General features: G+C 34.7%; 2 protein-coding genes across 5 annotated transcripts in view; one reads left to right on the top strand and one right to left on the bottom strand.

The window, feature by feature from the left end:
* The first annotated feature begins 327 nt into the window (after nucleotides 1-327).
* Nucleotides 328-21190, top strand: LOC117316283 (cysteine sulfinic acid decarboxylase-like). Of its 4 annotated transcripts, XM_033870831.1 has the most exons (17): nucleotides 328-478; nucleotides 1790-1908; nucleotides 6995-7113; nucleotides 12194-12327; nucleotides 12802-12895; nucleotides 13689-13779; nucleotides 15170-15276; nucleotides 15492-15607; nucleotides 15919-16053; nucleotides 16237-16353; nucleotides 16693-16757; nucleotides 17191-17269; nucleotides 18222-18303; nucleotides 19019-19136; nucleotides 19953-20007; nucleotides 20154-20243; nucleotides 20576-21190. In XM_033870831.1, exons 3-17 carry the CDS (start codon nucleotides 7011-7013, stop codon nucleotides 20753-20755), a joined length of 1566 nt encoding a protein of 521 aa, XP_033726722.1. In that variant the 5' UTR covers nucleotides 328-478; nucleotides 1790-1908; nucleotides 6995-7010; the 3' UTR covers nucleotides 20756-21190. The 4 variants fall into 4 exon arrangements, with proteins under 4 accessions (XP_033726722.1, XP_033726715.1, XP_033726737.1 ...); XM_033870824.1 differs by lacking the exon at nucleotides 1790-1908; XM_033870846.1 differs by lacking the exons at nucleotides 328-478; nucleotides 1790-1908 and adding an exon at nucleotides 1980-2064.
* Nucleotides 21191-21508: 318 nt separating this feature from the next.
* LOC117316273 (fibril-forming collagen alpha chain-like) overlaps nucleotides 21509-27752 on the bottom strand; it is a 31942-nt gene continuing 25698 nt past the window's right edge. The window contains exons 38-50 of the mRNA XM_033870813.1: nucleotides 27258-27311; nucleotides 26808-26861; nucleotides 26401-26454; nucleotides 25896-25967; nucleotides 25688-25723; nucleotides 25393-25428; nucleotides 24381-24455; nucleotides 24221-24244; nucleotides 23699-23834; nucleotides 23314-23420; nucleotides 23020-23097; nucleotides 22611-22832; nucleotides 21509-22296 (exon numbers count right to left, since the gene is read on the bottom strand). Of these exons, the coding sequence (XP_033726704.1) occupies nucleotides 22141-22296; nucleotides 22611-22832; nucleotides 23020-23097; nucleotides 23314-23420; nucleotides 23699-23834; nucleotides 24221-24244; nucleotides 24381-24455; nucleotides 25393-25428; nucleotides 25688-25723; nucleotides 25896-25967; nucleotides 26401-26454; nucleotides 26808-26861; nucleotides 27258-27311 (1104 nt within the window). The 3' untranslated portion in view covers nucleotides 21509-22140. The remainder of the gene's footprint in view (nucleotides 22297-22610; nucleotides 22833-23019; nucleotides 23098-23313; nucleotides 23421-23698; nucleotides 23835-24220; nucleotides 24245-24380; nucleotides 24456-25392; nucleotides 25429-25687; nucleotides 25724-25895; nucleotides 25968-26400; nucleotides 26455-26807; nucleotides 26862-27257; nucleotides 27312-27752) is intronic.

Below are 27752 nucleotides of genomic sequence, written 5' to 3'. Positions count from 1 at the left end.
AGTGCTCCCTGTCGCTGTCCTACATTATATAATAGTGTATCAAGACTTTTCTTTTCATATTTCAATGACACTGCCGTCTACTACTACACACAACAATTGTAATTTACAGTCAGAACGGTTCACTCTTTTCGCCACATTGAAATCGGTACTTTGTATACAACGTTAATGTTTTTGCTACACATGACTGTATATGTGTGGTATTGTTGTCCTTTAGACTGACCTGGAGTTAACTCCCTTGACAACTAGGCTGTGTGTGAGGTATTGTTGTCATTTAGACTGACGTGGAGTTAACTCCCTTGACAACTAGGCTGTGTGTGAGGTATTGTTGTCATTTAACTCACCTGGAGTTAGCTCTCTTGACTGTGTGTGATACGTGTGTGATACTGTTGTCCTTTTGCACATGGATTCACCTCTTGACTTCCGAACAGGCTAGCTCTCTTGACTTCCGAACAGGCTAGCTCTCTCGTTTTCCTGACAGGTAATGATGAACAGTTATACTCCTCCGCTCTCACTCTCACTTTATCTTACTTAGGACCACTACTCCGATTGTAACCGCTACCATAACAATAAAGTCTCGTGATGTTAGGTAACATGAAGTTTGCAGATAAAAAGCTACCAGACTGCAACTAGATGACACAACAGCGTCTGTACATGTATAGACTATCTGGTTTGTAGTCATAACTAGACCCATGTATCCGTCTTTTCTTCTGCCTTACTTCGTCGTTCCTTAAATCAATACTTCACCATACAATGAACATATATACATACAATAACACTTTCTTACGGAAGGCTGTTTCTACTACATCAGTTTTTTTCGTTAAATCTCTCAAAATTTCAAGATGTCGAGTTGTCATTTAATCTGTATATAGAAGTATATATCTCAAAACGGGGGCTACTATCTTGAAATTTCAGTTTATTACTTCGAATTTGGAGTTACTCCCTGAAAATGCCAAGTTACAAATAGTGCAAGTGTCTCAAACTACAGGCGGCTATCTCGAATGTTAAAGACATTATCTCAAAATTACAAATTTTAATCGGTACGTGTAAAAAGTAACAACTCTCATTAACTTAATCAATTATCCAAACTGATGACACATCATTAATACAAATGTAACAAGCCACTACTATACATCGTAACATTGACATTGATCTTGACGCAAAAACCCGGAAACTCGAACTTGATCTGTAGCTACTCAATCGGAACACCTCACCGTCTGCGAAGTCTAGTTTCGGACAAAATGACGAGGGGCTCCGATTGGTAGCTACTCATCCATTCTGCCCACCTCGGCAGATTGCGCAACCCTACAACCCTACATCAAAGTTTGATGTAGGGTAGCGGAATCTCCCGAGGTGTGCCAAATGGCTACTCATACTGAAGTACCAACTTTCACCTACATATGGATGAAAAAAGTGTGGAAATCTGAGTGAAATTAACAGACTGACATAGACGGAGGGACGGAAAACCTATTGATATGTCATTATTTTATATCAAATATCTTGTTGATATCCGTTTGATAATCACAGTCCCCTCTCTCTGTACGTATCCGGTATCATTTATTTTAAATACAATAAGTACAAATATAGTAGGTAATAAGTACACAGAATTCTTAATCATCAAAACACACACCTCATTTATTAAATTGTGTTATATAATGATTTAAATCTTGAAATGAATTATCACTGTCAATAGAATCTATAAATGCATGTTTACTAATTCATCATAATTGATAGAATATTGTCCATTTAGCCATGAATATATTTACATAAATCATATCGTATACGACGGCAGTGTAACACCAGACAATGATACCGAGTGTCCTCCATACTCGCTGTCCTACACTACGATAAGAGATTGTATACACACACCGCTAACTAACACGGGCCTTTCGACGATCTGTGCTCATGCAAGTAAGTAGTATTGATTAATTCATCACAGAAACTGGTACATGTCTTTGCATTGCATGCTTGAAAACATTTAGATTATATGTCTCCGAACTTCCGTCTATTTCGCTTTGCCATTTAGTGGGCATTTACCATCATTTTAAGACGCCTCTCCGTTCAAAGGTTAGTTTTGTTACACAATTATACGCATTTACATAACCGTACTCTCAGTATAGGCTATGAACATCATATGTATGTAGCCTTTAGTATGTATTATATGTGTGGTCATGTATCATAAAATGTAACATTTCCGTGATTTTAGATATCTGTTCATTGTATTTTGTATTAAAATGAAATCAAAATATATACTAAAATTGAACAATCGTTTTCTCACGCTAAATGTGCGGATATCTTATACGATAAAGTGTCCACGTATCTCTCAAAGGGTTCAAACAAGCCAAGGCTAGAAACGTGGGCATTGTGTCAAGGTTGATGGAGGTATGTACATAGTCATGTAGTTTAGCTCCTACAGTTAGCATTAGACCTATCCCATTTTGCTCGACACCGAGTACGGACACCGATACAGACTTCAAACTTCGGCGTCTCGAAATGTAAATTAAACAAAATCTTAAACATCACGTAATAAACATATTTCCAATGCACGTGTATGATAGCACAACGGCTTTGCAACAATACTCAATCCATATACATGTATATGCAATGAATACGTGTGTTAATGTGTACATGTCTAATAAATATACATGTAATGAGTATATCTAATACAAGTCCCTGTGCATGATTAGTGCTGAAGGTATGTGTACTTTACGATCATGGTCTTTGACGGTTATATGGACTACCGGCTTTTAGATTTATGATTTTTGTTTTCTGGATAGATTCATATGGCATCATGTAGTAATTTAGAAATACACAATAAATATTAAATGTTATTCATAATCACTATCAGTGCCTGAAACACCAAATACTTTCAGTAGTTCATGCATGTTTCCGTGATAGATTTATTATTACTCTCCTCTGGTTATAGAAGTTGTGTGGAGTTTTTTCCTTAACTGTTAATAAGACGCACCTTTCGTGGAACTCCTGAGTTCGTACTCCATTGACATGGGCAGAACTTGTATACGCGAACTGGCAACAGTACTTCCGTATTACACGGTGGCTGATGATGGCGTCCGACGTCAGTCTGTCTGTCCGTCCGTCCGTCAACAATCAGAATGGAACCTTGATAGAAAGCATCCTTAGGTGACTAGGGTTCAAAGAGGTATGGCGCATATTGGCCTGTTTCGACCTAATGGTGACCGTTTTCAAAAACAAAAAAATATTGTTAAAAACTGAGTTTTTGGATACAAACCTTAAATCTATAACATATAAAAAGTCTTATTTGCGAAAAATTCGTTTGTTCATTGCAATGGATATTTCATTAAATGACCGTAAAGTTGCATCATCGGGCTTTTTGCAACTTTCGGGGGGGGTTCCCACATTCATATCATTTTTTGACATAGAGCGCATCGGAAGACCAACTTTTACAATGTCTTATTTTATTCTTTGTACCAAAAGACAACTAAAATCGTATTCTTAAAAAGTGGTTTTCCGATGCGCTGGTATCGAAAAATTGAAAAAACGTAGTTGATAAAATATTTTAATTTTCGCATTAACTTAACTGACTATACAACTGATAACATAAAGTTCACCATACCGTAAGTCCGCATAGCTCATATGGTAGAATAATTGTTTAGCAAGCCAAAGGTTCCGAGTTCGAATCACCAAGATGTATTTTATTCATATTTTGTTATGTTTCTGAGAAAAATACCACTTAATTTTTCTTGGTCATATTTGAAAGATTTTTTATTTAACATTAAATGCATAGATAATATCAAATATTTAGTATCAAGATATAAATGTTGAGATAGAAAAAATTCACTTGCATAAAAATAGAGTGAAATCATAACATATTTACTCTATATCATTCAAAGTAAAATGTAAATGAACTGCAGCGTCGACCACAGGCATACATGGATAAGTAGTGCAAAATTCCTATTTCACATGTCAATTATACTTGATTTCATAATCCGTTCACAACACCAGCGCGCCAATGGACCATGACGATCTATTTGGGTACTGTGGGAATCATTCATTCATTCATTCTTCAATTCCTCATAAAGAGATACATAGAAATTCAAATTAATAAATACATTTCAATCATTTTCTTTTACAGTCTATGGTTTTCAAGATTGGAGAGAAAAAAATAATTTGTAGCGTTCGCATCGCGGAGCGCGTGTCTGTTGAATTAGATTTGGTCGTTGGCTGCGAGAAATGCATGTGATGCAGCTCTCAGAAAGCGAGTGGCCATTATCTGGAAGGTTTTGGAGTCCTCATTGCTTTCCTGTTCTTGTCCAAAAATGATTTGGACAAATCCTTCATCTGATGTATTGTCTAGAATTAAAAACATTTCAATCCCACACAAGTCCAGCACGTCTGTCAGAAACCTGTCCCTCACAGAATAAGTGGCCCCACATTGTGTGACATAATGTCGGATAAGATCTGTTCGTCTTTTCCCACATTTGAGGCATATTTGATCGTTATTCTGAGGCGGGTGGGTAAGTAGCTTCGACACAAATCTCGAGCAATTAAGGTCGGATGTAGATTTCGGGTTGACCCATAGCCCATGGGGATGGATATGCCGATGAACACATTTAAACCTGTCGAAATCGTTGTCTCGGTTCATTCTGTCCGTCCACAATTTTGTGTTCTATTGTCAGTATCTATATCATATAGTTTAGCGCCCACAGTTAGCATTACTCGTCATAGGGTCAGTATTATTACTGTGGGAATCACTGGGGTCACGTGATATTTTACCTGTATTTTTAGCCACGACCATCGCTGTACGTGGCCTAGGTCAGGATATACAAATGACGGCATTGATTGCCTAGATGGGCAGAGCAAACAGGAGTCCATTGGCAATACTGATACTGTGTATGTAACGGATACACAGGGGCTCATATCATACATACGCATTTCATGTATATTTATTAGACATATACACATTCACATTGTATATGTGCCTTGTATATATGGACGTAGATGTGAAGTTTCATTGCGGGGTCACTGTGCTATTATGCATGTGCATACACATCATGTTTACGACATTAAACCTGTTTTATTGTGATGCATAAGACTTTGTTTAATTTACATTTCAAGACGCCCACAGTTAGCATTACTCGTCATAGGGTCAGTATCTATAACATGTAATCAAGCGCCAACAGTTAGCATTACTCGTCATTGGGTCAGTATTGATTCTGTGTAGTTTAGCGCCCACAGTTAGCATTACTCGTCATATTGTCAGTATCTGTATCACGTAGTTTAGCGCCCACAGTTAGCATTACTCGTCATATTGTCAATATCTATATCATATAGTTTAGCGCCCACAGTTAGCATTACTCGTCATATTGTCAATATCTATATCATATAGTTTAGCGCCCACAGTTAGCATTACTCGTCATATTGTCAGTATCTGTATCACGTAGTTTGGCGCCCACAGTTAGCATTACTCGTCATATTGTCAATATCTATATCATATAGTTTAGCGCCCACAGTTAGCATTAATCGTCATATTGTCAGTATCTGTATCACGTAGTTTGGCGCCCACAGCATTACTCGTCATAGGGTCAGTATTGATTCTGTGTAGTTTAGCGCCCACAGTTAGCATTACTCGTCATATTGTCAATATCTATATCATGTAGTTTATCGCCCACAATTAGCATTACTCGTCATATTGTCAGTATCTATATCATGTAGCTTATAATTAGCGCCCACAGTTAGCATTACTCGTCATATTGTCAATATCTATATCATGTAGTTTATCGCCCACATTTAATTAGCATTACTCGTCATAGGGTCAATATCTATATCATGTAGTTTATCGCCCACAGTTAGCATTACTCGTCATAGGGTCAATATCTATATCATGTAGTTTATCGCCCACAGTTAGCATTACTCGTCATAGGGTCAATATCTATATCATGTAGTTTATCGCCCACAGTTAGCATTACTCGTCATATTGTCAATATCTATATCATGTAGTTTATCGCCCACAGTTAGCATTACTCGTCATAGGGTCAGTATCTATATCATGTAGTTTAGCGCCCACAGTTAGCATTACTCGTCATAGGGTCAGTATCTACATCATGTAGCTTATAATTAGCGCCCACAGTTAGCATTACTCGTCATATTGTCAATATCTATATCATGTAGTTTATCGCCCACAGTTAGCATTACTCGTCATAGGGTCAGTATCTATATCATGTAGTTTAGCGCCCACAGTTAGCATTACTCGTCATAGGGTCAGTATCTATATCATATAGTTTAGCGCCCACAGTTAGCATTACTCGTCATAGGGTCAGTATCTATATCATATAATTAAGCGCCCTAAGTTAGCATTACTCGTCATAGGGTCAGTATCTATATCATGTATTTTAGCGCCCACAGTTAGCATTACTCGTCATAGGTTCAGTATTAATTCCATGTAGTTTAGCGCCCACAGTTAACATTACTCGTCATAGGGTCAGTATCTGTATCACGTAGTTTAGTGCCCTAAGTTAGCATTACTCGTCATAGGGTCAGTATCTATATCATGTTGTTTAGCGCCCACAGTTAGCATTACTCGCCATAGGGTCAGTATCTATATCATGTAGTTTGGCGCCCTAAGTTAGCATTACTCGTCATAAGGTTAGTATCTGTATCACGTAGTTTGGCGCCCTAAGTTAGCATTACTCGTCATAAGGTCAGTATCTATATATCATGTACATGTAGTTTGGCGCCCTAAGTTAGCATTACTCGTCATAAGGTCAGTATCTATATCATGTACATGTAGTTTGGCGCCCTAAGTTAGCATTACTCGTCATAAGGTCAGTATCTATATATCATGTACATGTAGTTTGGCGCCCTAATTATAAGTTAGCATTACTCGTCATAAGGTCAGTATCTATATCACGTAGTTTGGCGCACTAAGTTAGCATCACTCATCATAGGGTGATACATGTTTACGGGCTGTAATAGTAGTGGACTGCATTGGGATCTGACGTAATGCTATTTGTTACAGGCTGTCACAAAGGTTAATGTTACGGCATATTATCAGGCGACTATCAGTTCGGCAGCTCCGGTATACCGGCAGGCACGTATCACAGACTCTGAACAACCAGCGAACCATGGCGAGTTTAAGTAAGTAACAAAACTTTATTACATTTTATTTCAATGTATGTAGGGGACACCAATCTTCTAAATGTTGTTATCATTTATATCCGTGAATAACAGCAAGTGCGTTGGAAAAGAATCAGTCAAGTACGTAGAATGGTATGCGGATCTCAACGCATGGGAATTTACGTGGTTGTGACGAATGCGAGTAAAATTACAACTGGTCATTTCGTCCCGATTCAAAGCAACCTATTCTCGTTTTAGATTTTAGTATCCTACAGATCAAAGGTTGAGAGTTAAAGTTCTGTATGTTCGACATTCAGTGTGGCTATTCACGATGTCGTTAGACATTCGGACATGTGTAAACCACGACATACATGTCCTGTCCGGCAGTGGAACAAACAATTTAAGTAGTGTTCGTAGTTGATACACGGCACTGGTTCACAACAAAATATTTTCATTTTTATCAAAGACAAATCATGTTATTAATTAATCTGATAAAAATACACAGTTTCATTCGTTTTTTAACATTAGTTGTATTCATTAGTTAGTTTAATTTAATAATATTTGGTCTTGTCCTATAGTATTTGTCTATATATATAATTCTGTGAGCAGATAACGCTGTACATTCAAGTAAATAATGAAATTCATCACCAATTTGTTGACCATTACAATGTGGACATTTTCTTTCCTTATACTCAATCTGGTGCCATCTGCCAGTTTCAACAATAAATTTATGATTAGTAGTACGAAATTTACAAAAAAATAAATCTATCTTTATCAGGTAAAATATCTAGATAATTTTCAAAATTACAGTTATCCTTAAAAATTCTATGACAGATAGCGTTTGATGAATTGTGTACATCACTCTGCCATTTCTGTAAGTACTGGTCATAAAGTCTTTTAAAAATGTTCTAGCCATACTGGATTAAATTCAGGAGAATATTGTTTATCCCATAAGTAACTCATCCCACATTCATTTAAAATACTTTTAACAAAACTTTTTTTTTACCAAAATGATGACAATAACAAAGAAGTTTATACAGTTTAATATTAATTTTACTGAATTTAGAATGAGTAAACTGTGACCAATATGTTATTACTCTTGTTTTTACCGAAATTTCTAGTGGAGTTGTACCAAGTTCTTCATATTTACCATATAATTAGGAGTACTATTTTTTTTTAATCCAAGTAATAATTTACACAATTTTAGGTGAATACGTTCAATTACTTTGAGATTAGTTAAACCCCAAATCTCACATCCATACATTATAATTGGTTTGACAATTTTTTCAAATAAGTCATATATACAATGAGTCGATAAGTTGTGTTGTCAACCTTTCTTAATAACATCATACATTGCTATAGTAGCCTTTTTGATATTGTATTTTTTCGTTTCATTAAAAGAACCTGTACGACAAAATATCGAGCCCAATTAGTATAGGTGAAGTTATCCACGTACTCTATCACCTCATTATTAAATACAAATTCAATTCTATTGTTTCTACGTCCTTTATTAAAAACCATAAAAACCATTTTTTTTTTTCTATATAACTTTCAATTTCAATTGTTTACAGTATTCGTTATAAACATCCAGTTACAATTGCAAGTCATCTGGTCAGTCTGAAATAGTACGGTATCATCAGCATAAAGTAGTATAAAAAGCTTTAGGTAAATCTGATACTTTTTAAACCATGTACGCTATTTTGGGCCATGAATTCTTCAAGATCGTTCAGGTATAGACTGAACAAAAATGGAGATAGATTTTCCCCTTGTCTTAAACCATTTTCACAATGGGAAATAGTCAGAAAACTCACTATTTAAAATCACGTTTGATTTAATGCCTTGGTCATATTTAAAATTATCTTAAACATTTTCCCATTAATTCCACTCATTAACATTTTGTTCCAAACACCTTTTCGCCACACTCTATCAAAGGCTTGTTCAAAGTCAACAAATATACAATATAACTTGCTTTTCATTATTAAAAATGATATTAAATAGTTTTACATACAAATCGAATATTCGTTATTCGAATTCCCAATCCGCTGCTGGCAGCGCCGCGGATTCGTTATTCGAATCCCTAATAACGAATAACGAATCCACTGCTAACTTCAGCCCGCTAGAAACAAAACCAAAGTAACAGGTACCTCAGGTACTTTGTTATGGTGTGTCAAACGGTGCAATATTCAATAATTGTAAATATATGTGCAATGATATATATAAATAGGCAATACAAATATTTATGTGCAATAAAATATATGTGCATTAAAATGTATATATATGTGCGATAATTTGCATTGTCGGATAGCATCTGTGACCTCATCTGAGGTTGATGTCACGGCGTTTTTGATTGGATGAGGAAATCGGCCTGGCGCTTTCATATACTGCATACGGCATTGTGTCATTTTTGACTTACATACAACTCTCTTTCACCTCCATACATATTCATTACAAACCCCTTTGCCTTATATATTAATTACGTTTCATCGCCGCAACTTCCCAGCTATGAGTGCATGTTAAAGCGCCAGGATGATTTCATCATCCAATCAAACACGCCGTTACAGCAACCTCAGATGAGGTCACAGATGCTATCCCACAATGCAAATTATCGCACATATATACATTTTATTACACAAAATTTGTTTTTCGGAAAAAAATGTTTTATTGTGCACATAAATATTTTTTATTGCACAAATATTTTTATTACATTTATATATTTGTAATTATTTAACACAAATATAAATATTGCACATAAATATATTTTATTGCATATAAATATTCTTATTGGATATATTTTTTTTATTGCACATATATTTACAAATATTACACATATATTTACAAATATTACACATACATATTCTTATTGCATATATATTTACAATTATTGAATATTGCAACGTTTGACACGCCATACTTTGTCGGTAACATCAGCTGTTGATGTAACGATGACATCGGAATTATAATGCCAGTTGTATCAGTTGTTGATGAAACAAAGTAACATGCATGTACTTTGTCGGTTACATTAGCTCTTGACGTAAAAATGAAAGCTGTAGTAAAATGCCAGTTTAATTAGTTGTGGATGTAACGGAGTAACGTGTACAATGTTAGTTACGGTGATGATCAATAAATATTTATACAGCTTTAACGTATTCTTTGTCATTACTTTTTTCGTATTCCTGTTTATGCGATTTCGGACTAAATCCACGTTCCTAACAAACTGTCATTACATACATACAATTATTCATCAAACTGATGTATTCATAAAGGAAAATTTCAGACATATCACAAAGTCTGAAATAGTGCTATTCAAGTAATTACGGTATTGAAAAATTGTATTCATGGTTATAGATACATGTACCACATAACATTCTTCTCAATGCATCAATTTTTAAATCCGAATACACAGATTACTCATGCAAGGTATTAAAGTTTCCTATATCCCCGTGGGTTGTCTCTGGTGACCTGGTTAAATGTCATAAGGGCTTCAAACTTTGACTGTCAGTTCTCTCGAAATGAACTATTCCAGTTCTCTCGAAATGAACTATTCCGAGAGATTTCCATCAAACTTGGGAACAGGTTGAAATATCATAACAGTTAGACCTTGTTCGATTGCCACTTTTTCAATCGGTGGATTTATGGCCCGTTTCTTGACAAGATCTACCCTTTGCATGCAATTAATAACTGAATCAGAATATGGCGGGTTTTCTTTAAACTTAGTAGAGTTCGGCCAAATTCTTCATTCTTTCAAATTCAACTTATCTTATAGAGTTGAGAGTCGGAAGAGTCTATCACTAAACCTTCTCAATACAATGACCCGAGTAAACGCTTTAAAATGTTGCAGTGCTCGTCTGGCTTTCATGTCTTACCTTAAAACTACTCCACAAAATCAAAAGGCCCTAAATAAGTTACATTTGACTGGTGCGTTCCTGTAATGGAAGTCAACAAAGTTTGCTGGAACAAGTTAACATCACCCATATTCAATGTCACAACTGTGTTAACACATTGAAACGGCTTTTGACTCGCTGTGATGTATACAATGGACATTTGAAGTTGGTCAGGTTTAAACATGTTATCTGTCAAAGAACAGAAATGAACCAATTGAAGAACTGAATATTGACTTGTTCAAATATAAGGGAAATCCTGTTTGTGATACAATTCCAACAGGAAAAAAACCCGTATAACACATTGTCGACTGATACAATTGCACAAGAGTTTTAGCGCTACTGTACTGTCAGTATTTTGACTTACTTTGGGAACATGCCATTTCCATGACTTAACCTAGAGTTAAAAAAAAAACACAATATCTCATTTCCAATACACAGCCTTCTTTCAATATTCTCTGCTTATTTTCTTTCGTTAAAATGTTTCCTTTACTCGTCTTCCGTTAAAATGTTTCCTTTACTCGTCTTCCGTTAAGATTGTTTTCCGTACTCGCCTCTTACTTGTCCCTTACTCGTCTTTTGTTTCATTGTTATCCGTACTCGTCTTTTTTTTCTAAATTTATTCCCTCACTCTTCCCTTACTCGCCTTTTGTTAGAAATGTTTCACTTACACGCACCTTACATATATGTACATGCCTTTTGTTAAAATTGTTTCCCGTACTCGCCCCGTACTCGCCTTTTGTTAAAGTTGATTTTCTTACTCGCTTTTTGGTAAAATTGTTTTCCTATTTTTTTTCGTAAGAAAATTGAAAACAAAAACAAAAAAACGAGTACTCGCCCCTTTCTCGTCGTACACTGTTACACTTTCTCGTCCTTTGTTACACTGGTCTTCTGTTAAGATAGTTTCCTTTACTCGTCTTTTATTTGAACTGTTTCCCGTAATCGTCTTTTGATACAAATTTTCCCCAGCTCATCATTTGTTGACATTATTTCCATACTCGTCTTCCATTAAAATAGTTTCCCGTACTCGTGTTTTGTTAAGAAAAAAAACTTCTCTTACGCGTCGGTTTTATTTTACAAATACAGCTTTTATTACGCTTCCCTCTACTCCTTCGATTATTTTTTATTATTTTCATTGATACCCGTAATGCTTACAAAATTGAAAATATTATATTGCTGATGCTGATGATGATGATGATGATGATAATGATACATTTACTTAGATAAGTCTTTCACTGACCCTTCAACGAAGAAGTTCTTGGAAGATTTCCACAGACTAATGATCAACGAAGCATTAGAGGAGGGGGAGAATGTGAACAGTAAAGTCTGTAACTTCGTACAGCCCGAGGAATTAGAGGTAAGGTACTCCTATATGTTATTGACTATTAAAGTCTTCTGTGTAAATTAATTAAGGCACAAGTGAAATTAAACTTCATAGACAAAAAAAAAAGTTAAATTGTCCAAACCCATTTTCCCATGTTCAAGATGGCCCAAAGTCATTAATCTGCAAGCATGAAAATCTTATCCGGAACACGGTCAAAATGAGGTTCACCGTACCTGTATGTCTTGCTAACGCATAAACTCTTCTATAGAATCTCTATAGAATCGCTTTAGGATTAGTTACTCTTAGCTTTAAATTGCTACTTTCATGATTTTGAAAATTGAATATAGCTATTGTTTTGGGTTGTAAAGAGTAGATCGAACATTACTTATGAAAGTCATTGATCGATATACAATTGTCGTACTACAAACAAAACCCTTTGTAATCTACCATCATCTGTTATCACGTTTATATTTATACACATGCGATAACACAACATGTTTGTTACAGAAATTACTCGATCTGGACATTCAAGATGGACCTACTTCTGACGAAAAGTTATTGGAGTTGAGTGGTGATTTGATAAAGCATAGTGTTAAAACAGGTATGCTTTCCTAATTCTTACACATCATTTTGCATTGTTTTAATATCTAACAAAAGCATTAATACCAGATGTGAAAACAAAAAGTAATATTACGCATTCAGCGCATATTAAATTCAGCCTCGTCGTTAAAACATTAGGCAACTTTATAAAATATGCGACGCAATCATATAGCATTGTAATATAATACTGCTTTCTAACAATTTTCGAATCCATGGAAACTTGGCAAAGTTTTTTTTGTTATTACTGTAAACATGCAAACTAAAACGTATCATTGAAACGAAATCAAAGAACACGACATCGCAAATTTTCTGTTTTAAATTTTTCATTTTTATATTTGGATCTTAATTTTAATATATTTCATAAGAAAAAAAAAGTTTAGTCGAATTAGATAGCCTGAAAGACAAGTTAACACAGTTTTGCTTTTACCTACATGTACGTCCAAATGTCACCAATACAACCAATTATTATTTGAAAACGACAATGAAATATAATCTTTACTTTCTGTCAGTAACCTTCTTCCGATCAATCAAATCAAATAAATTAAGTAGCTCTAGGCTGACAGAAAGCAAAATAGATAAAACATTACTCATACCATTCACTTCGATATAATATGGTATGAGCAGATACAAAACAAAATATTCTTCTCATTAATCAAATGATTTAAACAATATATGCTTATTTAGCATCATATTATCCTTGATATTCGGAATGATAGTTGCGACAGGCATCACTAAACATGGAGTATTATGTAATCAGTAGATGAACATTAATGGTTTATCTTACTTATATTCAGGTCATCCGCGGTTCTACAACCAGCTGTACAGTGGTAAGGATCCATACAGTATGGCAGGGGCGTGGCTCACTGACGCTCTCAGCACTAACCTGTAAGTTGACTGCTGGTAATGTATGTGTAAAACAAACTCCATATTCCCAAACTGTGGTTTTCCGGACCAGGATACACGTAAACACAAGTAATAACAAGAGGGAAGGAAGTCATCGTATGATTTCCAATAAAGTGGGGCCGCGGTGGCCGAGTGGTTAAGGTGTCCAGACACTTTAACACAAGCCCTCCACCACTGGGTTGCGAGTTCGAAACCTACGTGGGGTAGTTACCAGGTACTGACTGTAGGCCGGTGGTTTTTCTCCGGGAACTCCGGCTTTCCTCCACCTCCTAAACCTGGCACGTCCTTAAATGACCCTGGCTGTTAATAGGACGTTAAACAAAAACAAACCAAATTCCAATAAAGTCGCACGATGACCGAAAACGCTGACAAACCTAAACATGTCCTAACATATTTTACTGACGGAACCTTGCTTCTAGTAACATTGTTTTGTCGGTTCGATTTTGGCCATCGTACAGTCGTGAATTCCCACCGCCTAGTTAATTTACTTATCGTCAGACGTCAGATTTATCGTTTCGGAATTCGGTAACGAATCAAAAAATAATGTAGCGGCATGCTCCAGGGCGAGAAACGCTTAACTAATATTACTGCTTGAATATGTACGATAACAGTATCCAGGTATTACCTAATGCTACAAGACGTTTCGGTTGTCTTTGATGACAAGTAATGATTTGTTTGTGTATATGGCAAGTAATGATTTGTATGTGTATGTGACAAGTAATGATTTGTATGTATATGTGACAAGTAATGATTTGTATGTGTATGTGACAAGTAATGATTTGTATGTGTATATGACAAGTAATGATTTGTATGTGTATATGACAAGTAATGATTTGTATGTGTATATGACAAGTAATGATTTGTATGTGTATGTGACAAGTAATGATTTGTATGTGTATATGACAAGTAATGATTTGTATGTGTATGTGACAAGTAATGATTTGTATGTGTATATGACAAGTAATGATTTGTATGTGTATATGACAAGTAATGATTTGTTTGTGTATATGACAAGTAATGATTTGTATGTGTATATGACAAGTAATGATTTGTATGTGTATATGACAAGTAATGATTTGTATGTGTATATGACAAGTAATGATTTGTATGTGTATATGACAAGTAATGATTTGTATGTGTATATGACAAGTAATGATTTGTATGTGTATATGACAAGTAATGATTTGTATGTGTATATGACAAGTAATGATTTGTATGTGTATGTGACAAGTAATGATTTGTATGTGTATATGACAAGTAATGATTTGTATGTGTATATGACAAGTAATGATTTGTATGTGTATATGACAAGTAATGATTTGTATGTGTATATGACAAGTAATGATTTGTTTGTGTATACCTCGTATTCCAGGCACACGTATGAAGTAGCTCCTGTTTTCGTCGTCCTGGAGAAATACATGATGAAGAAAATGTGTTCGGTGTTCGGATTTCCAAATGGCGATGGTGTTTTTTGTCCGGGCAAGTAGTAATGCATTAAAGTCATAGACAATTGATTGGCTGAATAAAGCACATGCATTGTCTTGTGGACGTTTATCATGAATAGGAATCATTTGTGCAGCATTGTATCTCACTATGTCTGTTTTTCGTGTTGATATTGACGCTGTGTATACATATACATTCCTAGTTTTGTTACAAAATGAAATCTTATTTACAGTTCTAACCCGCCATTTTAGGTGGTTCGTATTCCAACATCCTGGCACTACATGTTGCTAGGTACAAGTCCAATCCAGCATTCAAACAGACGGGCAATTTCGGGTCGAAGGTCATGACAATGTTTACACATGCAGATGTAAGTACCTTTGACATGAATATTCAAACTATTAAGTGATGCTTTCCAGAATATTCTTAACTGATTATCGTACTTCAAATGCTAATAATATTTCAGATAGTTGATCACATATTGATATCGCAGACATTGGTTTAAAGCAGAGACTTGTATACATGTTCATGTAATCTTATTAAAGACAGAGTAATGATTCTCCGTAACAACCTAGAAAGTGTTAATGATAATATATTGTCAGGCAGTGGATGAATATAATTAAAATATGTTGGATTTTTTACTGAGATCAGCTGTTGTTTATAAGTATTATTTTGGATTAGGCACATTACTCCTTAGCAAAAGGCGCCAGTTTTTTGGGGCTTGGAATGAACAATCTCGTCAGAATCAATACTGACGACATTGGACGAATGTGTCCAGAGGATCTGGACAAAAAGCTCACAGAACAGAAATCAAAAGTAAGTATTAAGGGTATATTTCTGATATCTTATTCCAGTTGATAGTTTATTGTATTGATGCGTGCCTTTTTCTGTTACTCATAATAGAGAGAAGTTATTGTGTAAAAGAAAACAAATACCGTTTATCCATAGGCCTATGTGTAAGTGGTACTCGAAGTGATTGGAGCTTCCTATTGTTTCCAGGGAACACAACCAATTTTTGTGATGGCAACCTGTGGCTCAACAGTTCTTGGGTCGTTTGATGATCTGAACGCTGTTGCCGATGTTTGTCAGAAACACGGCGTCTGGATGCATGTCGATGTATGTATACTATTTGTGTGATCATAGTCATTATTATAATCTTAAATTTCATCCAGTTCATTATAATAATTGTAATTTTTTTCCGCAGATATGAATCCACACTTTAGTAATATTAGTATAGACTTTGATAGAATAAATGAATGAATGCAAACTTTTAAATAGTTTGATAAAATACGCACAGGTTACATGGTAACCATACTTGTTATTATTCCTTATTTTCCTTTTTATAGTATTTCATGCACGTCGGTCCTTGTATTTTCAATAATAAGTAATATTTTTCTATCAGTACCCTCTTCCTATATAGCATATTTCTGACTTTGATATTTATTTTATCCGCAGGCGGCCTGGGGAGGAAGTACGATCCTGTCTGCCAAACACCGTTCACTCATGAGTGGGGTTAACAGGTAGCACTCGATGTAGTACTTGAATATAGAATATATGATTTGTATAGAAAAAAAAAACGAATATATAAAACCTATGTCATACCCAGAATTGTTTTCTTAATCTGAATTAAATTTCCCGTAGTCCTAATAGAAGTTTATAATCGGTTCGTTTTTCCCTTTTTTATACATAGTCATCACTATAATTATGAAACATTAGGTTGGTGTTTATGTTATATAAATATAATTTAAAACTCCTTATATCGATATCAGAAACCTTCTTATTATCAGAGATTGTAGATGTTTTTGTTACATTTCGTTTTTCTTTGTCGCATACTTCCATCTCAATATATGATATATGTATATATGTACCATGTTGATTTCATTACCATGTCGCACACTTCCATCTCCATATTTGATATATGTATTCATGTTGATTTCATTACGATCAAACTAGGGCAGACTCCGTTGCATGGAACCAGCATAAGATGAGTGGTGTACCCATTCAGTGTTCAACTCTTCTGATGAAAGAAAAAGTAAGCTTAAAAACTGTCAATGAAACACTTATCAGACCACCGAAAACATTAAATATGGTTTAGGGTAAAAGTCCAAATGTAATTTGTCACAAGGAAAAGTGTCATATCGCTATTTGTTTATAACTTCTGTACGTTCAAAGATAAATTATAAACTGATTAAAGATCACGTTGGAGTATTAAAGATTACATAATCTACCATTAGGTATTTTGCGAAATAACACTCGCGAAAATTGGCATACATTACAACAAATGACATTAGTTCGCTTTGAATATAACGTCTTTTTAGGTTTATGTGAAATGTTATCTAAGCAAGAGAAAGGAACGATTATTAAAATAGCTTAGAGAATTTATGCATTTCTGTTATTTGGTTTTGCATAAATGTGGCATATCATGTTTTGTTGGAGAGAGAGTGTTCTAATAAGTAATGGATAGTAACCTCATTGTCAGTATATATCGGAATACTAACTTGTGATCGTGTAATGTTGTGAATACCGTGAAGCAGATCGTTATTTACGACGTTGTACGAGTCCGGGTATTATAGCTTTCGTGGGTCGGTATTTTATATTGTAATTTGGCTGGAGTGTTTACTTAATTTTCATTGGCCAATTTTCCTGTTTCCTCACAAGTACCTAAAACTGTTCGTGTTAATTTTATAGTGTTTTAATGATCACGTTGCGATCACGTTACGATTATGATAGTTTCAATTCGGGTATAACCTGAATCCCTCAAATGGGGGCGCAGGTTGACAGCAAAATACAAACCCGTGTACGTGATGTAAATAGGTGAGTAATTGAATATTGGCCATGCGATGTGGTGGGGTAATACGGTTTATGCTAAATGCAACATAGCAAAGGCACGATGCGGTAAGCTACACTAATCCTTCACGGCACGTTAGATTAGTCTTACGTATTCGTGGTTTACCAATACAAAGTCTGAGTTTTCTGTTTTATAGGGACTCCTGGAGCAATGCAATTCCTTCCATGCTGAGTACCTGTTTCAGCCTGACAAATGTTATGACACCTCGTATGATATAGGTAATGGATATACTGTTTATGGTGACATAATAGGTTATTTCCGATAATATGTAAATTTTGAATAGAATCTTGGCCGACCCTACTAACTGAAAAAAACCTCTCAACTAACTGGTGTTGAAGTCGTGCTACACTGTACTTTCACAGCAGATAACGATAACCGTGTAACCATGTAGTTATCAATTTTTCGTCTTTTAATGAATGATAATCGATTACCATTTTCACATTATAATGGGTTTTATAAGGTTTTAGATAATTTATTTGCTCTGTAATATGAACAGAAAAACGAAATTAGGGATAAAGCGGGAATAACTATTACGAGGCGCGCACACACACACACCAACACTATCCAAAAAAAATTTAATTAATGAAAATTATATAGAATATTTGCAATAAATTGACATCCCATATATTAACCTACATGTTCGCTTTTTCGGGTATGAAAATGATACCACACAATCTAGTAAACATGCGTATAGGTTACAATGAAAATATTAGGTTCTCGATAAAAAGTTCAGATTACGCCAGAAGTAAGAACACTAAAACCATTCTAACAATTAATAAAACATACTCTTGCCAAGAGACAATTTATATTCCATGTTTTATTTAATACATGTCTTAAAAAGAAAAGAAAAACATTTCATTAAGAATAAATCAAAGAACCTGTAAGTCTACATTGTTGATAAAGATAAACTATCAATATTTTATGTTTGGTAAGGTGACAAGACTATACAGTGTGGACGGAAGGCGGACGTACTTAAGCTGTGGATGCAGTGGAAAGCATATGGTGACAAGGGTATGGAGGCCCGAGTGGATCATGCCTATGAAATGGCAATGTAAAGCCATTTTTTCATCTTAGATGGATGTACTGTTACCTATCAAATCGATGATACATTCCAGTCTTACAATCTTAACGATCTACAAGAAGTCAAATTTGCAACAGTGATTTAAATGTAAATGTTGATAAAGTAGATTTCATGTATACTATCAATACAACTCATCAATGAAATTGATAAGACCATTTATTTCCCTTTGGTATGATATCAAGTTAATTTGCGTTGAAAAAAAATATGAATCAATTGTCGATATTTGCTACGTCCTTTTCACAGAGGAATTCTTTTTAATCTGCTTCAATCTCTATTTAAAGTCTCAAGTGACCTTCCCTTATCGCCTTTTTCCGTCGTTGTGCATCGTCCGTCGTATGTCCGTAAACAATTTACATTCTCGACTTCTTAAAAACCCTTTAACCAATTTCAATGAAATTTTGCAGAAACCTTCCATGGCCAAAGGTCAAGCAAAATTGTGAATTATATAGAAACAAACACTCTTCATAGATGTAAGGGTTTTAAGGTGAATTAATTGTGAATTTTATGACCCTGCGGTTTTACGTTTGTCCCTAGGGACTATAGTCTATATACATGTAGAAAATACCATTTTTTTATTTGTATTGGAATTCATTCTTACTTGATTTACGTTATCAGCATGGGATGACAGTCTGATGGTATGCACATGTTGGCCATTACTGACTCCCAGGGGCTGATGGGCGAAACCAAAAAGGGTCAAAATATCTGCAATATATTTTAAAAGTCAGGTGATCGTTAAGGTCAATGAGCCTCTTGTTGTTGTACTGATACATTTTGTTACTAACACAGGTACCTGACACAGAAGGTTAAAGAAACAGAAGGATTCCGGCTTGTGCTGCCGGAGGTAAGATAATATATATAAAATAACATACATGCAGTGATCGAAATTCGACCGTTTGATCAATATAGGTAACATTTTAAATCACTATTTATTTTTTTATTTCTAATACAAATTTTGATATTTGAAATACAATTAAACGTATTTTCCAGTTTCAGTGTACGAATATTAGTTTCTGGTATATCCCTCCACGACTGAGGGGTAAAGATGAAAACGAAGACTGGTGGAAAGAGCTGGCTAAGGTATAATTTTGCTATTTACTAACATTGTAGATTGGCTCGATGAATCTCACTTACCCGCTTCTAATGTTTTACACAAAATTACTCTTAATTCACATTTATTAATTTTATTTTCAACATTAATTTTTATGTATAAGTAGAAAACTTATTGTGAGATTAAAACACATTTTTGTCATGTGACTTCGTTTATGACGTCATCGATCGCAATGTGACAACACATATTGCAGACGTTAAGAGAGAGTTAAATAACTTATTAAAACAAATACTATTAAACATAGCTATGACTAAAGAATCAAGTCAGATCGATAGTAAGCTTTAATCCTTTACTGCCTTAGGTGGCGCCACAAATTAAAACGAAGATGATGATGGAGGGAACCATGATGACTGCTTACCAGCCCTTGTCAAGCAAAGGCCTTGTAAATTTCTTCAGGATCATAATAGAGAACCCGCTTTGCGACAAGACAGGGATGGACTTCATCGTCAATGAGATTGACAGACTAGGCAGAAATCTATAGAGGAATAGCGCCCGAAGTTTAGTTCAGATTAAATATATACATATCGTACAGATTTAATACAGGTCGAATTTCCATTATCAGAATGGATTTTTCGTGACAGACAACAGCATTCTGAACCACAACCTGTTGCCAAGAAACAATGATGAACATCATATATCAGCATAAACTGTACAGGGAATATGTACAATACAATGAAGTGCTAGCGTACACTAAACTTTCTATGACGAATTTGTGTAAAGTGAACCATCGATGTTTTGACTTACCTTTGTATATCGCAAACTTAGCAAGTGTATAGGAAACTGTTTTATATTTTGTTCTAGCAGATTGCCAGTGACACGGATTGCTATTGTAATAGGATGGATACGTTTTATGTTTGTAGACGTTAGTCTATATAAAGATCAAATACATATTAACAACAAAACGTTACGCCTTCAATATCATTTGTCTTTGGTCTTTAATTTTGCAAGTCTAGCATTTTGATGAAATAATTCTGGATTTATGAAGTCGTATTCGCCTAGATCTTGCCCCGACATATAAAATAATGAACCATAGGGTATTGCAGCCAATTTATAGCCTGTCTTAAAATCATAGTCAGAATAGTTTCTTCTAAAATTCAACATATTGGTAATTTTCAGAGGGCGGTGTCCTAGACCGCGTATTTGTATATTTGAACTGTAGGGTACATAATTATAAGTTCTGATATTTCAGATATCGAGCAAGATATTTTGAATTATAAAGGAACACAACACGAACTCATTTTTTTCTCATTTTTTTCTCATTTTATTTAAGAAAAGGGTTAGACATGCGAGTGTCATGATAAAGTACGATGTACCGTCAGACTACTTGAAAAATGAAAATGTAAACGATAGTATTTATAGCTTTTAGTACTTGAAATCATGGCAGTGTTAGCTGTATATCACAGATAAAAATATAATGTCTGAAACGTGACGTCATCCGGGGCGGTATCATGGCAGACCGCAGGTGTTTCACCGAACGATGACGTCACGTCTCGTCATCCTCCATGGCAACTTTCATACACAGAATACATTAAACATCCTGTCACGTGATATATTATCTTTCTCTGATAAAAGAAAACAACGAAGGAATGGTCCCACACACACAAACATCCAACATGTTTTATATTTCACCCACCCAATGATGATTACATATAGTCCCATCCCAAATAGATAACATATCCATACATAAAACATAATTCTATATGCGGCGTCATTTCAATATTAATTTTTTATAAGATATTCACAAAATTTTCGTTTTTATGCAAAATAATTTTGAGCCAGAAATGAAGACTTCTTAACAAATCATCTTCATACATAAATTGTCCAAAAATAATTGTCAATCGTGAACTATATATTTAAAAAGAACCGTTAATTTTCGTGACTGAAACACACAGGTCCGACTTCAATCTTGAACTCCTGGTCCGGTCCTCCAATATCCGCGATGCCAACGTCAATGATTGGCAATCTTTCCGTCTTCTTGGTGCTAACCTCGAGGACAGTCTCTCCCCACTTGTCGTTAGCCATCTGTTATAACAACGTTACGTTTATAAATTGGTGTTTTGACATTGATGAGTTTCGATCAAAAGTATTTTGTCACTATCAGTTTGCTATTAGACTAATGCTTCTCATAAAAATATATATAGCTAAAGCAAAGCTAAAGTTCGTGATCATTTACACTTTGATATACTCCTCGTTAACTTATTTTCTTTCCGGGCTAATCTTTTCATTTGAAATAGCAGATAAAGTAATATGCTTATCATGTTTACTATTTTTTGAAGAAAAAAAACAAATCATGAAAACTGCAAACATTTGTCAACTGCTTGTAATTTGATACGTACGTCACAACCATCACTGATGACTTTGTATCTGTACTTCTTCCTGCCCTGGGCACCTAGATCTGCATCGTCGAAGGTGACGAGTTTAACAGCCTTGTTGTAGGCGTTCGCTGCACGGTCGAAATAAGCGACATTGTTCCTACACTTGTATACAATGGTTTGGATTGCCTTGGAACTGATCTTCTGTAGAACCTTCAGCTGAACTCGGTTAGAACTGTACTCCAGCTACAACCATATTACATACACATGTATAACATTATATGATCGGCAATGTTTAATCGTTATTTCATGAGAAAGAATTAATAAACACTGTTTACAACAACCCTATACTAAAAAAAAGTTTGTACAATTCGTAATTTATTCTTAATTCAAATTCTTCATATCGATGTTAAAACCATATGATGTCACCAACCTCTTTGCCCCTGATTGTTTTCTGAGCAAATAACGCATAGTCCTCTCCTTCATCCTTTGTCACTGGCTGGTTCTCATACTGGTCAAATAAATAGCATAATCGAATTGGAAAAAGATTCGTCACAGTACCGAACAGGTGTTTATATATTTGAGAGAAATATTGCTTTTTGTATATTTCGTGAATGCATTACTTAGTGAAATAAAAGCCTCGTAACAGTTAACAAATACCCTAGGTAATGTTAATGAATTAATTTGACCTGCTTTATCAACATTATACTTGGATGTTTTTACTTACTAAACCAATCAATGGTCGCACGCATGTGTACGTCTTCTTCCTGAAATCGCAAAACACCTGGATCTTGTTAGTAGGTACGCCACCGTCAGGGTCAATCCAATAAAGACCTGTTGATAAGTAAATGAACATCAATTCATATAGGTATATCTGTTTACATTGCCGTATGTTAGCGTAAATATATTAATACCGAAAAGCTAAACTGACGCCGACATTTGGATGTATTGCCATCTCCATGCCCAGTTTTTCTCAAATGTAATTTGACATGTGATATGAAAGAGTAGAAGAAACATCGACAATTCATACAAAATAAGCGATGAAAGTGTTGATAACAAATAAAAAAAATGTAATCAAGATGTTATTATGCGGTCAGGGAAAGGTTCCATACCGTTTGAAAAATCTGGGTTTTCCATGCGAAGGTCCATACAACTCCTGGCATAAGGGGAATCTTCTTCTCCTCGTGGATGGACAATTTTCATCATCTCATCTCCAAGGAAGTTCAGATAAGCCACAATGTTGGTTTGCTATTGAATCATTAATGATCGCTTAATACATCGCAGTAAGCATGGCAGTAATCGATAAAACACAAATATCATAGATGAAATGAATTGCATAAAATAAATTGCTTCTACATTATTACTTTAGATAGAAATCTGATATCCTTGTAAAAAGATTTATTGATCGAATTTCGTCAAAGCACAAAATAATGTTTTTTTTATAGAAACATTGGCATAACTTGAATTGTGCAATCAAACATCGCTCTTTTACAGAATCTTTCATCAATACGTAGCTTATTGAGAGGCTGAACGTCCATTAAGACCATATTAAAGATTTAACAATATGCGGTGTGATATTGTACGCTTGATCTGCCGTCAGTTTACATTAGTATGTTCATCACTCCAACACATACCTCCTCTGTCAGTGGTTCGTCCCCCTAGAAGATAAACAAGATTCCAATTACATTAGCTGATAGCTGATATCTTCATATATTTCGGGATCACTACCATTTTAAAAATAATTAAGGAAGTGTTGTGATATAAATAAATTCTTCTCAATATTTAGAAACTTACTTGAAATCCCTTGAGGTCAGAACGGCTAAACCATCCAGTGATTGCCTGGCTATAAATGGACCGTCCTGGCTCTCCCTGTAATTGATCATGATTCATTACATTTTTACCAGTGGAATATTAAAATCATGTTATAAGAGTAATAGTGTTTTCTTAAGTGAAAAAAACCCACATTTTTTTTATTTTATTTGTTTTTCGCTTGTGAATAATGTCTCTTTTTGCTGATTTGACCAATCAAAACAAGGATTAGAAAATACCAAAATACAACTGGTCAAATAACAAGCACGGCCGCGTACGGGTCAACGAATTCAAAGTCTGACAGAAGAAAATATAGAACAAAATGAGTAATATCCGATAGTGAAAGTGAATAGAATGATCTTACAATACCATGAGTGCTGATATTCCATCATCAGGACCACAAAGTAAAAAGTCGTGCACATGTCAGAAAATTCCCCTCACTAGGTTTACGACATGCCGTTTTGTATTAACTGCTCAACGGGTTGTTTTGACGGATTTTTTTTTATCAAATAACTGTATTTTGAGAATATTACGGCAACTTTACTAAAGAATAATTACTTGAATACATATAGAAATAAAACAACTGATTGACTGTATAATACAACATATTCGCCGTTTGAGCATTTTGAGATGTCCCCCTCAAACAGTCGGAGCCGGTCTCGGAGTTCGCATCTGAGGCTATGTTAGAAATGTCTATTACTGAATTGCTCTTTTCATATTTGCACGAAATGAAATAAATGGAATTATTTCCATCTTTTGTTGTTTGTCAGCAGCAGTTTATAATTAACATTACTTTTTCATCATGGATTATACTGAATACTGAATTTTGCTACCACGTAACTTTCACATTTTCGCCCGGTAAGACCAGTGTTATTACAACTGTAAACATCTCACATGAGTTCAAGGTTATTTTTCCTCGCAAAAAAGAAATTACCGAAATGTTAATTTTTCATAAATTTTCTACTTTCACCAGTGTTATAACAAATGATTTACTTACCGGGGGTCCCGGTGGTCCAGCATTTCCCATTACACCCTGTATGAAAAAATAGCAGATATGGAATAATGTTATAATAAAACACAGGTGTTACAGTTGTTTGCTCATTGATGAAGAATTGAAAATAATGTTTTTATAGTGGCTATCTAATATATAGGTAAAACCATTTAGCTTATTAATATCTTTCCACAAGTGTGTTTATCAAAATATAAACCATTCATAAAACACACATTAAATGGGTGATGATTTACTAGGTAATAACTACAAATGTTCTAGAGAGTTCATTGTCAGTACTTACAGATCGGCCATCCTCTCCTTGATTTCCGCGTTGTCCCTGTCAACAAAAAAGGTATATGATGTCTTTATGAACATATTAATGTGTAAACAGGAATAATAATTTAACCATATACAAGTTACATGTTGATGATATTTTACAGGCAAGTACATAGGATAAGCACGTGAAGATCATTTATATCACATCAAGTTACAAAACCTGCTATATTTACCATTGGCCCTGGTGGTCCACTTTCACCATTATTACCCGACCTACCGGGAACTCCACGCTGTCCATCAGGACCCTACAACAGAAAATCAGAATACCGTTTATGTTTGTGTAAAAGCATTTAGCGTCTCGACATAAGACTTTAAGTTTTTACAACTTTCAAACATCAAGAATTGTTCTTAAAATGATAACGTCAGGTAATTATACATACTTTTTAACTTGAATATTTAATAGTTGAAAAGATTAAACAAAATTTCGAAAGATTATGTCAAATACGCTTTAAAAGGGATAACATTGGATCGGAGTTTAACAGCTAATCCACTGAGTAATATAATGTCATATATTGCTGATTGGTAGTATCAAGGCTCTGGATTCACATTTTCCCAAAATCCTCAGTTTGGCAGTCCTTTCTTGTTTCTATGTTTTCTGCGAAAATGTTATTTTTCTAATTGTACTGGTCATTCGTTTATACGTTTCTATGTTTTTGCTCTTATCTTCCAAAATAATACCTGTTGTCCCATTGGTCCTGGAGGTCCATTATTTCCTTGGTCCCCTGGTGGTCCCTGTATTATCAAAGTGTGATTGTTAATTGTCAATTTAAAGACAAACATTATGATACCTTATGAACACATTTAGTTATTTGGATATGCACTTCGAGAATTAAAACGATCTTTGATAGACAAGCATTCATCATACATAGAAAGATTTATATAATTTGTCGATATCAATCTGTTCAAATCCTGACAAACAACTGTTTGCAACCATTAAATCGTAGGTTTTTTGTTGTTTTATCTTGTCGGAACAGTTGACATAAAACTTAATCTATTACATATACTTTAGGTATAACATATAAACGTATGTACTGAATCCACGAAATATGAAAATCAATGTACTAGAAATGGACATATGGTGTTACCTCCGGTCCTGGAAGTCCAGGCATGCCAAGCAGACCAGGGTCGCCCTTGTCACCCTAAATAATGAAGACAGTGTATTATACAATTGAAAGCTTTAATAGGTATTTACAGGCTAGTGTGATTTGATATCATATTGTACATGTAAGTGTACCATGCCTTTACAAGTGACTTGAAAAGCACAGCTAACGTAAAGGCTGGAAACACCATTCATATATCTATTTATCAATTTATTTATTTGTTTACTTACGATTTAACACTTGTTCATACCCATTTTTATATATCTAACAATATTCGCGTTTTTCAAACAATGTCAATTTATTACGATTGTCTTTAATTTCACCTTATTAATACGTAAACGTCATTGTGTTGATAAAACAAGCGTATTCCTTAGGAATCCTACATAAGGAAATGTTACTACATACGATAATTTCAGCCTTAGACTTTGTACTTACCTGAATGCCGCCATCTCCTTTCTCTCCTGTTACTCCCTGTGGTCCGTATGGTCCCTACAAATATCAGAGTTTTCTTATATCAGAGACATAATATACCGTAACTGATAAGTATTTGATCTTTGGTTATCTTTGGAGTTTTCAAAATGAAGCTTCTATTTCAGCTATTTCAGTAATTGATCAATTTAAATAATATCCGCACATACATATTATGCTTTTATGATTTTATAACAAACATTGTGTGTTCAATCTATGGGCATGTAGACTTTACACTTCCTGTAATAATGGTTATCATTTCTGAAATCAATGTTTATAAAGCCCGCAATCATCGTTCTGCCTGTAATGAGTGCCTTACCTGTTATTTGCCTCAAATTCTATTTAGAGCTATCTTTCTCCGAATTGCGAAATCAACACATCAAAACAGAAGATTGCCTAATTAAGCAATTACACTAATAATACCTTATCGAGAAATATGTGTGAAATGTAGTTCTGATTATA

This window comes from Pecten maximus, chromosome 2 (assembly GCF_902652985.1).
Source record: "Pecten maximus chromosome 2, xPecMax1.1, whole genome shotgun sequence".
Taxonomy (NCBI): domain Eukaryota; kingdom Metazoa; phylum Mollusca; class Bivalvia; order Pectinida; family Pectinidae; genus Pecten; species Pecten maximus.
The sequence above is the reverse complement of the archived record's forward strand: the minus strand, read 5'-3'. Positions and strand labels throughout refer to the sequence as shown.

Excerpts from the sequence above, each read along its gene's own strand:
- LOC117316283 (XM_033870824.1), top strand. The coding sequence starts at position 7,011 with ATGTTACGGCATATTATCAGGCGACTATCAGTTCGGCAGCTCCGGTAT. Across the intron at positions 16,354-16,692 it reads GCGTCTGGATGCATGTCGAT|GCGGCCTGGGGAGGAAGTAC; the intron begins GTATGTATACTA and ends TTTTATCCGCAG. Across the intron at positions 20,244-20,575 it reads GGTGGAAAGAGCTGGCTAAG|GTGGCGCCACAAATTAAAAC; the intron begins GTATAATTTTGC and ends TTACTGCCTTAG.